General features: G+C 40.8%; 1 protein-coding gene across 1 annotated transcript in view; it reads right to left on the minus strand.

Moving 5' to 3' along the window:
* The window catches only part of sha (shavenoid), a 354752-nt gene that overhangs the window by 236452 nt on the left and 103902 nt on the right, over positions 1 to 14398 (minus strand). The window contains exon 3 of the mRNA XM_067146254.2: positions 2205 to 2348. Coding sequence (XP_067002355.2) covers positions 2205 to 2348 — 144 coding nt within the window. The remainder of the gene's footprint in view (positions 1 to 2204; positions 2349 to 14398) is intronic.

The raw sequence follows: 14398 nt of genomic DNA on the forward strand, positions 1-14398 counted from the left end.
GTGTGGCTCTTTTGAAAATTGAGTGTTGTATGCCTCGTGGAGGCTTTTCAGTGTAATTTGGAGCAAGGACTCCTAGGCATGAATGGGGTTTTCTGCCCCTCTGTTGAAACTTGTGTTTGGGGTAAAACTGAGCTGATTGCCCAAGCATTGTGAAGTCAGGGCGCGAAGCCCAAATCCTGTAAATATTGTAACTACCCTTTGGACTTGCTACTTTGTACCTGCCATGCTTGTTATTTCTTTGTTTTTGAAAAGAAAATATAACCTTGTTAAATTTTACATTAACTTTGATTCCGTAGTTTGAGACCCGTTCACGCCCGCACCTTCTTTCACCTCTACCTACCACTAAAACACGGTAACAATAATAATAATAATAATAATATAATAATCAACAACAACAACAGTGAATTAGATCGAGATATTTACATTTAGTTGCAGCAACGGTATGGACATGAGTGTAGGCTGGGTTCATACTACTTCCTTATTGGTCTCACACGCTATTTATTAGTCGTCAGTGCTGCTATTAATATTGATTGCCTAATGAAGGAGACGACTTCGTGGTCTACTGTAGGGGAAACGAGGCTGCATCTTGCCCAAAGGGCCCGGGTTCGATTTTCGGTCACATTGGGGACTTTAACCTGGGTCTGAGGGTTTGTCCGAGGTCCACTCAGCCTGCTTGAGAAAACTAAGGAGCTATCTGACGATGGGGTAGCGACCCCGGTCTAGAAAACCAAGACTAACAGCCGAGACGATTCACCCCTAACAATGCGTCATCTCGTAGTCTGCCTTCCGGCCGTAGTGTCTTTTGAGTTTGCTTTTTGTCTCAAGAAGGAAGGAAGGAAGGAAGGAAGGAAGGAAGGAAGGAAGGAAGGAAGGAAGGAAGGAAGGAAGGAAGGAAGGAAGCGAGCTAGTTCGCAGTTCTTCGTTTATAGCATAACGACATGCATATACATACGCCTTACCATAACGAGTTGTCATGTGTGGTGTGGTCAGGACTTCTTGGCCGCCATTTCAAGGGAGCTGGTGTTGATAGAGAACCACGACCTATCCACCGTCCTGGAAATGTTCGTTTAGGAACTCGCACACTGCGAGAGCGTAGTGAGCAGGCGCTTCGTCTTGCTGCAACCATATGCGTTCTGTGAGGCCACTTTGCTCAAGCTGGGTTGTTAACCATGTTTGTAACGTGTGTAAATAATTGTTGTCATTCACAATCCTTCCAAAAGGTACGGTCCAAGCAGATGTTTTGATGTCATCGCTACCCATATAATCACGTGAGGCGGGTTCGTTTCCAACTCAACTCTGTAATGAGGATTCCCCTTGGCCCACACGACAACATTTTTAGCATATGAGCTGCGATATATAGCACATTCATTTGAAAACATAACCTTGGAACGGCTCACTGCGTTTGGGAATTTAGTTAACAAAGCACGGCATGCTAAAACACGCTCATTCCGGTCTCTATCTATCCGATAACTCGTTTACGAACGTCGGTCGAAAAGGTCTGAACTTAAGATCTTTTTTAAAGTACTCTCACATTGTTGTTCTCGGTATACCGAGTTCCGAAGCACGTTTACGCGTCGACTTCATAGGAGATTGTTCAATCGAAGCACAGTCTCCAGCACATGTTCCTTCTCGTATCTTCTTCCTTCCACTCCACGGTCTGTCTTTCATTCACAGTGCCTGAGGCAAAGGTACGTTTGTCCCAGTCGATAAGTCTTGCTTTTCGCGGCGGATCTTGTTAAATCTTTCCTGGAATGCCCCATAATCTATCTCATTCTCTGCCTGTGTGTTGTCCTTCGTGCACCCCACATTTGCCACTAACCCCTCCTCAATAGTGTAACACTTACCGTTCACATCTGCCATGGATTCAAACTAACACTCGACTGCGACAATATGTATTCCAACACTTGATTGCAACAAGGGGTACGGGGACTTCTCGCCCATCCTGTAGTTTCACGTGAATGGTGATATGATCATAACCACAGAACTTCAGTTTCACGTGGAATTCACTTCAAAAAATCCGTGGACAACGTTCGTAATTCGAACCGCACTCATCTTGGTAAGGACGGAGTGACGATGATTCTCGAAGGGATTATGAAGTCATACTCTTTATTCTGTAAATGTGAATTGGTGACGCACAATCTGTATTTGCGCAGGACAATGCATTTTAAAACAGTAATGAAGTAATGATCCATTCCAATACTCACCATGGATGTCATCGATGCAAATCTGCAGGTCGTCTCTGAACACGGGCAGGTGAGGCAAGCATTGACATGCGCAGTCGGTCCCTTCGGCCGGCGCCGCCGTTCCCCCACTGTTACCCGCACAGGCGCCGCTCGAGCATGTTGAACCTGGAAAAGAATTTAGCCGTCAAGAAGAAAGTGACATTTAACCTGAGCGGATTTTGTTGGAGGACGTCCATTTATCTCGAACACACAGAGAAGTTAGAACCAAAATGAACTGTCAGTACGTTGAAATTTGGACCTAGGGTATTACTATTATGGTCAGTTTATTGGGCTTGAGCAGGGTTTCCCAAAATTTTGTCTGAGGCCACTGAGCATATCGAATGCATGTTCAACGGCGATTAGAATTTGATGGTCACTTATATAGAATGGATAATAATAGGGTCACGAAGAAAATTTTAAACATAGTCTTATCAATGAATAATCACAATAGTTGGCTAAAAAGATCAGCGAGGACTTAAATGAAATTGGCATTTAATGAAGAATCCATTCAAGATAGAATAAAGTTCAGAACCTTCATTCACAAACACAATTTTTCTGTAAATCCGACCCGAATAAATACAAGACGGACTGAACAACGTAAAAAAAGGAACGCAGGAACGCAGCGGGAGAATGAGGAGATATAGGGAAGAGAAGAAGAAAAAAAAGTGCTAATAAGTTCAAACTCGCTAATAATAATAATAATAATAATAATAATAATAATAATAATAATAATAATAATAATAATAATCGCATAGTATGGGTCAGTTTGATAGGTTACGTTGTGACTTGCCCCTTTTAGAGAACAATAATTGAACGAGAAATGCAACTATGCAAGCTAAGGGCGCCAGTCTTTAAGTTGATGACTTAAAAACAAAAATTTATAATCAAGCTTGGACGGACTCTCATCACAGGGATGGGGTGATAGTGCACTAATCATTAAGCAGGAGAATTAGAAATCAAAAGGCTAATTAAGGCAGACTGATTAAAATGAACCAAGAGAATAACATTTATTATGCTAAATAAAAATGACGACGGTTTGACGAGAACTGAATTTAAAATAGGAAATTAATTTAACAAAAAAAAAATGAATGACTCTACTTCGCGAAAACTTGAAATATTTTAAACTCGCTTGCTCACCATGTAGTCTTGTTCCGCTTGTCCTGAGAACGCCTCCATCCTTGTAGCTGGAAAACTGCCGGTCGTCTTTGAGGTCTTTCCATCTGCCGCCAAGTACCATTCCTGCCTTGCCAAGTGCACCGACCACTAATTGGAAGATGGCTTCGATACTAACACTCCCTATTATGCTCTATCCCATATATTGGAGATGAGCCATAAATCATAGTTAGAAAAACCTCCTTGGGTTATGTGGAGAGGATACTCAATTAACAATCCTTCCAACTTTACTGAAAATGTGCACCGAAGTTTCATTTCTATCTACTTTAATGCTACCTATTGTCTTAGACTGGTACAAACTGGTCTAATACAGAGCTGTTCGTACTTCCTGATGAGAGTGGCTATACACTCATCATTCAGAAATTCCTAAGTACCACGTCGTGGTAACGAAGTTAAGACTGAAGAAGTGATAAACTATTAAACTTAGTCCATTATGGTACATCAACCATAAAACAAGTTATCAGACCTAAAGCGAAATACAAGATAGAAGAATGATGCCAAGAGCTTCAACACGCCCTTCAGTAAGCTTTACTGGCCCTAATTAATGGTCAAAACACGTGGTCCAATCAGGTGACTCCAGATATTAAAGTTGATGGGTCCCAACGATGATATCAACTGTTCTTCTATTAGCCCTTTCACTCAGTATCCATGGCAACCTGACGCTCCTTTGAAAATATAGGCGGTGACCAGTTTGAATTACTCAGCTCCGAACACAGTAGCTGCGGTTACATCGCCTGGACACGTATCAGCTTTTCCAAGAATTGAGTTCTAAACTTGTTGATTCTTCTTCCTCGATGATGTGGCAAGATAGAGGAAAATCTACTGCAAGTTAAATTTAAACGAATGTCGCAAGAATCTAAATTAATATTAGGATATTCAGCCCTCGTTTACAAGTCGTAGTTACAAAGTAATGAAATGATAGTGAGCAAATGATCAAACATGAATTATAATAAAATTACATACGAAGATAAATATCATGACGTAAAAATATATCATACTTGAATTGATTAAACATAATAAAATTACCACAATTACACTGTGACGTCTGGAACGTTACAACGTGTCTGGAGCTTCTGTGTTTTATTCGTTTAAACAGAAGTTTCATTTCTTCACTATTTATTTATTTATTTATTTATTTATTTATTTATTTATTTATTTATTTGCTGGAGATTATGGATTTTAAGCTCACCTGTACCTCTAAATTTGCTGCCTACAAATAGAGCTTGTCTTTATCTTGAAAATATTCTGTAACAATTGAGTGCAACAACATTTGGTGATGTAATAATTATTTTTTATTACATTCTGAATTAATTTTTATCGCATCTGGAAACCTCTCGTCTGGTGCAAATGCATCCGTTGCAGCCTAATTCAGTGTAACTAAGATACTAAATTGAAGACTTCATCAGATTCATCGTAACGAATTGTTTTACGCATGAAGCGCTTGCAGAAAGATTAACTAGAGACGAACAGGAATATCAATCTGCTTTAGTTTGTAATAGTGTTAGTGATTCTCTACGAACATGGAACAGCCTTCCCCATTGTAAGCAATGCACTCTTTCCTAGACGTACTGAAAGTATATATTATGATTGTTTTTAGTTACTTTAAATGACCTAACTGCAATTTTACTGGTGTCCAATGACGAGGAAGTGTTGTAAGTGGTTATTCGACGTCAATATTATATTTCATTCACATAGGGGTTTGGTAAATCGTGGTGAGTGACTCCGTAACAGATCTCTGCTAACACGTTTGGTATTAACCCGTCAAAAATTTAAACTCAGTCATTAATTGCATAACGGAGATTAGGTTTACTCTTCCATCTAGTAGAGTAAAACGGAACGTTAAAACTGACAACCAGGCAGCCTAAATGACGTCAAATTAAAATGTATGTTATTATTATTATTATTATTATTATTATTATTATTATTATTATTATTATTTAAACTAAAATGAAATGTCGTATGGCTTTTAATGGCGGGAGTGTCCGAGGACATGTTCGGCTCGCCAGGTGCAGGTCTTTTGATTTGACTCCTGTAGGCGACCTGCGCTTCGTTATGGGGATGAAATGATGATCAAGACGAGACATACACCCCGCCCCAGTGCCAGCGAATTTAACCAATGCTGGTTAAAATTCCCAACCCTGCCGGGAATCGAACCCGGGACCCCTGTGACCAAAGGCCAACACGCTAAGCATTTAGCCATGGAGCCGGACATTTAAACTAAAATAAGAGTTAGATATTCATAGCCGGCGTCATGATGAATATGGAATAAAGGATGGGTGCACATAAGTCATGAGTTTAGGCTCAAGGAGATTGTGAACCCTGTTCATCCCTATGGTAAATGAAGTTATGGGAGAATCATTGCAGAAAGTTCAAAATGAACATGATAAAACATATTCTGAATTCAGGTGCACAGACTTCAGTTCCCGAAAAGGAGGGGAGGCAGTGAAGGAGTAGTGTTGAAGGCCGCTCTAGTATCGAAAAGGAGGGGAGGCAGTGAAGGAATAGTGTTGGAGACCGCTCTAGTATCGAAAAGGAGGGGAGACAGTGAAGGAGTAGTGTTGAAGACCGCTCTAGTACCGAAAAGGAGGGCAGGCAGTGAAGGAGTAGTGTTGAAGACCGCTCTAATACCGAAAAGGAGGGGAGGCAGTGAAAGAGTAGTGTTGAAGACCGCTCTAGTATCGAAAAGAGGGGAGGCACTGAAGGGGTAGTGCTGAAGACCACTTTAGTACCGAAAAGGAGGGCAAGCAGTGAAGGGGTAGTGTTGAAGGCCACTCTAGTACCAAAAAGGAGGGGAAGGAAGTGATTGGGTAGTGCTAAAGGCACAGTGTGTGTATTGCTAAACATCCACCACTGTACCCATTTCAATTAAAACCAAGTCTTGTAGGGACATGTCTATGTACAGCAATGCCTTAACCGAGGAGGTGGGGGGGACGGGACGCCATGGTTTATTTACATTGAGATACCATTTCTGTGCATGCGTGTACCAGTAATGTAAGAAAATGGAGGCGTTCACGCAGCGGGACGTACAGCCCAGCAGTTTCACGCGCCAATCGAACCTGTGAACTGCGAGTCGGCTGTACAGTTGATGACTAAGCAGTCGTTGGGGACCTATCGCAGGCAGTCCTTACGACCAGTAGCTCGTGGAGGATGACCAGGCCTGAGTGGATGAGACGTGTTGGGTTGTCGTGTTTGAAGGGATTTGGCAAGCTGACACTGAAATTGCACCTCCGAAAACCGCTATGTGAACTATTTTAGCTTAGAACGTTGGACGGTAAAGTTCTATCATCTGGGATTCAATATTGTGCAAGTAACGTCAAAGAATTCTCGCTCTTGGCGATACATGTGCTGCGGGTCAGTATTTCAGAAGCAATATTATCACATAGCGGTTTTTGCAGGCGCAACGACGAATATTGTTGTTCCATCTAATTCGAACAACTTCATTTCGGAGGTACATCAACTATCCGATCACTAGTCTGCTGTTAGAGAAGCTTTCTGTGGCCAGTTTACTCAGATTAGGCTAATTTCATTTGTTTTGCAGTCTGATAATGTGAAGCAAAGCAAGATTATGTTAAATTGCCTCTCTTTCGTTGTGTTATTACCGCACGTTCGCAGGGTCCTCATACTTGAAACATTTCTACAGGACGTCAGAATATTATGTCCTGTGGGTGGGGGACGCAGACGATGAATACATCCACGGTATTCCCTGCCAGTCGTATGAGGAGACTAAAAGGGGTGACCAAGGGATGATTGAATTAGAAACAGCACTAACCTACTACGCTGGCGTAGCAGGGGGAGAGGTGATACTCCCATGTGGCGCGTCCCAGGTGGTGGATAGGGGGTTCCTAACCGGCTTGCCGGCGGACTTGAGCGAAATAAAGTAGCTCTCGCAAACCAAACACATAACCCCTATGGGTGGGGGACCCAAGCGAAGAACACACCCACGATATCCCCTGCCTGTCGTAAGAGGTGACTAAAAGGGGCGAGCAAGGGGGGGCTTTACGTCGCACCGACACAGATAGGTCTTATGGCGAGGGCGAGCAAGGGATGATCGAATTAGAGACTACTTGTAATTAGTACTATCACGCGGGGAACACCCACTATGTACGGAATACGACGGGATAGTATGGGTTCCTGTGGTTAGTACACCTATGTGAGGAACACCATGGCTTTGCGTTGCCTATAAATGGCACCATTATGTGAGAAGCACCATAAGTCTGCGTTACTTGTACATAGTACATTGCCTGTGAGTAGTACCACAATGTGTGGAACCCCGTAAGTCGTGATTAATACCGCTACATGAGAAATACCATGGTTCTACTTTACTAGCGATAAGTACAACTATGAGGGGCCGTTGGCCTAGTTTTTGGATACCTTTAGACAACAAGCATCATCGATTCAGGATTGTGCTTTGGAAGCAGCCACTTTGTCAGTATATCCTATCGTTTTAAGATATTTTCTGGGAAGGTGGGGCATTGCGGGCCGGATCCACTGATTGTTTTAGGTTCATAATTATTTTTCATCGTCGTTTTTTAAAAATTCTAGTCCAAGAATTGGTTTTGGAATTCATTTTAACTTTCAATATTTTGAGTTGGATCTGCTGATTATTTGCAATTCATATTCATCCATTCATTCTTCTCATCACGGCGTGAATTATGGTCAATGGATACATTTTGAATTTTTAAATTGTCATTACATTTCGTACCATTGGGGCTGTAACGGTCCAAATCCCGTTACAAGATTATATCTGTATTTTTATTATTTTAGGATTTTATTTGTATGATTATTATTATTATTATTATTATTATTATTATTATTATTATTATTATTATTATTATTATTATTATTATTTCCGTATTATTATTATTTTATCTGTGAGATTACTATTATTTTGTTATAATTCTTATTCAATTCAATTTTACAATGCTTGTCGCTTGCAGGATTGTACTTAGATGTATGCATATATACGTGTGTGTAAAATAACACTCAGTACATGTACAGTGAGAATTGTTATATATCAGATGTTGGATATGACGTTGTTATATTTTGCACTACTGGCGATTCTGCCAAGTCATTGCTACGTCATCGTGAGCTTTTAGAAATTCGCTCAGAGACTCAGCCGCCCCAGGGGATTTCACCATTACATGCAACAGTTTGAGGCGTTGTGGCAGTATGTCATTGTTATTTCTGGAGACTACGTAGCTGTGTCAATCAACGTCTATAAAAGGTGGATGCATATTGTAGCGTCAGTCATTAGTTAAACGGAAGCTGAACAGTGAAGAAGTCTACTAGATGAAGAGGCCTCAGTCGGTCAGTCACCGAGTGTGAACGAGAAGTGGAGAAGACTCAGTGAACCATTAATCATTGGTCATTGAGAGAGTGAGGCCAAAGTTAGTTGGTCACTTAGTTGAAGACACGGACGCAAGGGCTTACCATGGAGTCAGAGAGGGCAACCCTGGACCTGCTATGAGGTAATACCATATTGACTTACAAAGAAGTCAGATGATATGGAGAAGAAGCAGTCACAAGGATGTATCACCAAGTTAGGTGTGACACATCTACAGTAAACACCAGATCAAGGGAATACGTCGTAATTACACTCAAAGTGTTGAACGTACAGTCAAGTGAATCAGTGAGGGAAATATTTCGTATAAATTGTTAAATGTCCGGTCAAGAAGAATTCAAATTCATGCCTAGTTTCTTTCAGTTGCAATGTCATAATTTCATATTCTCATCTGTTTTATCGCAACAAGACTCACTAGCTTTTATATATTATTTAAAGAATATATTTTGTTCTATCAAACGAATTCATAGTTTTATTTCAATGACAGTAGAATATTTTAACCTCAAAATTAATGGGGAAACCGAACGCCAATCTCCTTTTCCCAGAACTTATATGGTATATTGTCAAAAGTAAGCTTATTACCCCACACCCTAGAGATAGTCAAGAGTCTCATTCTATTATTGCTGCACTGAGTGGCAGGTGGCGCCCTTCAAATAACGTATGTGTAAGTAAGCAGGTAACAAGTAAGTGTGAGTACAAGGTCCGACGAGTGTGTATTTTATTTAGTGAATGTTAATTTTCATAATTTCCATTTTAAATGCAGATATTTCATATTTTTCAAGTTAAATGCAGTTTCATATATATGTTTCAAAAGTTAGTCAGCAATTTAGGAAAGTCTCAGGGCCGATGACCTAATTGTTAGGCACCTTTAAACAACAAGCATCATAATCATTATCATAGAATTCGTGATTTTAACTCTTAAATATTAATCTATAAGTGGTTTACTAACGTATGAGAAAATACATATTTCAACGATGTATTCACTTCTTTCAGCATTAAAAAAATAAATGCATGTATATGAATGATCCTGTTCTGAATTCCAGGACACACGCGAATAACCAGTAACTGTGTGTCCATAAGAAATACGGTGGCACTTTTTGAAATGTAGAACCACATTCCTGCTTGTATTACAGTTTCCATTTCCACACGCAACTCAGAACACCTTAACTTCATTCATCATTTTACAAGCTTCCTGTAACGGGTAATAATTGTTATAATAATGCCACATGAATCACGGACAGTTATTTGTTTTGTTGCTTGCCCCTATCATGAGACAATTCTAATTTTCAATCGCAGCATGGTGGCTTAAGTAATTGCTACATTTACGAATAGTTTCTCTGCTTCTTCGTATAAATTTCATGTTATATTCTATCATATTTGACGTTAGCTCGTAAGTGCTGCTCGTAAATTGTAAATAACAACTATGAAAATGGCTTTTAAGGCGATTAATTTTATTGGGTATGTTCTCCTTAGCAAAGCAATATTGACTGTGGAAATAAGATTATTTAGATAGTTCTTTTGCTTTTCTGAACAACTCTTTGTTCTTTGGAGTCATACTGAGTGGCTCGGACGATAGAAGTGATGGTATTTTGACTTCAAGTTGGCATATTCAATCCCGACTCAGTCGGATGGTATTTGAAGGTGTTCAAATTGGCTAACCTCGTTTAAGTAGATTTACTGGCACATAAAAGATTCCTCGTAACGTTTGAAATCCTGGCAACGCAAAATTAGTCAGTAGAATGTAAAACCACCAATAGTTACCTTCTTTCCTCGCAAGAGGTTTAACTTCGCACTAATTCAGTTAACTTTTCAGCGACGATGGAATGGAAATGTGAAAATAGGAAACCATGGAAAACCATCTTTAAGCGGGTTCGAACCCACCATCTCCTAATTGCAAGCTTTCGGCTACGCGCCGTACTGCGCAAACAAACCTTTCGGTCATTAGCATTTTTGAGTAGTTATAATAAAGCCGGCCCCTCGGTGTAGAGTGCCTGCCCCTTAGCCGAAGGCCCAGGGTACTATTCCCGGCCAAGTCAGGGATTTTTACATGAATCTAAAAGCTGGTTCGAGGTCCAGTCAGCCTACGTGATTGATGAGCTATCTGACGGTGAAATGGCGGTCCTGGTCTAGAAAGCTAAGAATAACGGCCGAGAGGTTTCGTCGTGCTGACCACGCGACACCTCGTAATCTGCAGGCATTCAGGCTGAGCAGCGGTCTCTTGGTAGACCATGGCCCTTTGGAACTCTTGCGCCATGCGGTTTGGTTTGTTTTAATTACAATAACAGTGGTTGTACTCTCAGGTGGAACATATATATATTATTTTTTCATTTTGTTCCGATTATTTCTGAACATTGTGGAAATATTTGATTCGTGCTACACTTTGTTTCTCTTACATGTAGCATCTTGAAATCCAGATGTTTTGTTACTACATACAAAATAAGACTCCAATGAAACCCAATAAACGTCAGAACCAAATCTACTGTTGGTGGTTAATTAAATCATAATAGTCATTTTTTGCTCTACATACAATGTTGAAAGGTGGTGAGAGAGAAGTATGGAGAAATGATGGCGTAAATGGCAAGGAAAGTGGGGAAAGGGTGAGATGGATTCACCCGTAAGAAGTCGGGGTGGGAAGGGCCCAAGACAAATATACCTATGCTGGACATGACATGAAGACACTGAGGATGGCTACTGGGTGGCCCTATCTGAGGGGTTCACATATCTGGGGTATCCGACGGACTTCACGGCATATCCAAGGAGTACGATTAGGAGTGGAATGGTGAGAAGGAAAAATTGTCGTCTGCTTAGATCTTGGGGCCTTCAGGAGGTCTCCACGGGAAGGGCCGGTCGAGTCATCACAGGGAGGGTGGCCTTCTTCTCACCAGGGGTGATGACTTGGCCGGACGGTAGGTTATTATGTGGTGTTCTTTTCTTTTTTTTTTGTTTATAAACTGTGGTGTCCTTTTATTTCTTTTAGGTATATTAACTATGTCTGTTTGGTTTTAAAGTTACTAGTAGTTTGTGGGTGTGGCTTAAGATGAACGATGTTATTTTTCTCATTCAACGGATCGATTGGGTATTTGTGTACTGTGATCTTGAGAGAAATAATAATAATAAAGTATAATAATTTTTTGCTCTACATACTGTACAATTAACAGCAGTACAGTCATCGCATTCTGACGCTCTACACTTATTATTATTGTAGAGAATAGTATTTGCAACATCCTCAACAGAAACATATCAATTCACAACGCTAGTGAAGCCGGTGGGGGTGGTGACTGTTGTTTTAAGGCGAAATACAGCGAGACAATCATCGCCTCGTTAACTAACCCAGGAAAAAGATGGAAATGGTCCGATACTTCGAAGAATGAAGATGTCGGTCGACAAAATAATTTACAGGGTCACGAAGGAAGTGAAAATCGAAAAAATCCTGAAGACTTGCAAACCTAATACCGTAAAAGTTGATCAAAGGAAAATAGATAAGGTAAATGATTTTGAGGGGTTGGCGCAAGTTAAGAGTTTCTTTGTTGGCTGGAAGATTCCTTAAAGAAAATAAGAAACACCTGTCAATTTAAACTGAAATGTAACGAAATCGAAGGTTGGAGTTCAAGTTTATAAGGGAAGTATAGTTCATAAAGCCTTCTCGACAAATGTCTGTAACCATCTCAGTAACCACGAACCTACTACGCTGGCGTAGCAGGGGGAGAGGTGATACTCCCACGTGGCGCGTCCGAGGTGGCGGATAGGGGGGTCCTAACCGGCTTGTCGGCGGACTTGAGGGAAATAAAATACCTCTCACGGACCAAACACACACCCCCTGTGGGTGGGGGAGGCAGACGAATAATACACCAACGGTATCCCCTGCCTGTCGTGAGAGGCGACTATATGGGGCGACCAAGGGATGATTGTATTAGAACCATGAAACTACTTGTGATTAGTACCACCACGCGGAGAACACCAAGGGTCGCTTTTACTTGTGCGTAGTACCACTATATTAGGTACGAAATAGGTTTGTGATTAGTAGCACACAGGAGCACCGTGCGGTTGGCTTTTGCAGTACCTGTGATTAGTACCACCATATGAGCAGGACCATGGGATGATAGCTACCATGGTTCTGCCTTGCCTATGATTAGTACCCACTATATGAGGAACACCACGGGATAGTGCAGGTTCCTGTGGTTAGTACTCTTATTTGATGAACACCATAGGTTTGCGTTGCCTGTAAATGGCGCCGCAAAGTGTGAGAAAGATATAGGTCTGTATTATATGTCGAATTTCGTAAGCTCTGAGTAGTACAATAATGTGTGGAGTACCGCAAGTCTCTGCTACTTTTGATTAGTACCGCAACGGGACAAATACCATGGTTCTACTTTCCTAGCGAGAGTACCGTTATGAGGGGCTGATAACTTGGATTTTGGACCCCCTTTTGACTGCACGCATAATCGATTCAGTATTATGCTATAGCAGTAGTCCCTTGGTCAGTAATACTATTGTGTCACGTCAGTTTATGTGAATGTGAGGCATTGCGAGTCGCATCCACTGATTGTTTTAAATTCATGTCCATCTATTCATTCTTCGTTCTCACGCTTTGAATTCTGATCAGTGGAGAATTTTAGACTTTTAATTTGTCATTCCATTTCGTCTCATTTCGTACCATTAGGGGCCGATGACCTCGATGTTAGGTCCCTTTAAACAACAACAACAATCATCATCATCATCATCATCATCTCAGTAACTGGTAAAATTATACACTTAAACAATGACACGGCCTCTACATCTCCCTTCGTTTCATATTTCATATTTATAAAACTCTTTTTGTGCCGGTTACAAAGCCACATATAGAGGATTATTATCAACTAACTGTCCTTTTAAAGAGTCATTCTGACCGCAAACACAAGGACTAAGAAGTACGGCTTTAAAATACGACAAGACTCCGAGGGAACCCAATAAACGTCACAGCCAAATCTACTGTTGGTGGTTAAATAAATCATATATATATAGTCAATTTTTACTCTACATACACTTAGCAGCAGTACAGCCATAGCATTCTGATGCTCTACACTTATTCTTGTTCAGAACAGTATTTTCCTGCCACTACAATCTTCGATGGTCGTTTGCTGCGAAATTACTTGCGTACCATAAATACACAATAATTCCCTGAAGTTAATAACTTTAGTCAGTAGCATTGTTAGGGTAGTCAGTTTCACAAAAATGTAATAGCAAGTGAAAAGTGGCAAGGAATTGTAGAATGCACTGCATGACGTACTTATGCACAATGCAGTGCTGTTACGCTGGTTGCATAGCCTATAAACGCGTGGAGAGTTCAACTACGGTGTACTCAGATCTAATCTCCAGTTTCGTTACCTTGCAGTAGCGGCAATAATTTGCGGATTTGATAGTTCAGTGACTTTATAGGAGCTGTCTAGGTATATGCAGAGTGTTCGACTCATCATCTCAAGTTCACAGGTTCGATTTTTGAAGGACAGGGTAAAATATTGGCACTCCATGTAATAATAGTTGGCATGTCAAAGACATGTTGGAGCCATCCAGTCGAGTTCTCCTTCCCTGTTGGATGATACCAAACAGGAATTCGAAACTCTTAGGAATGCTACCTAGATAGCGCTATACCAAACGGCCCGCAACCCGATAGCTAAGGCGATAT

This window comes from Anabrus simplex, chromosome 4 (assembly GCF_040414725.1).
Source record: "Anabrus simplex isolate iqAnaSimp1 chromosome 4, ASM4041472v1, whole genome shotgun sequence".
NCBI classification, from domain to species: Eukaryota; Metazoa; Arthropoda; class Insecta; order Orthoptera; family Tettigoniidae; genus Anabrus; species Anabrus simplex.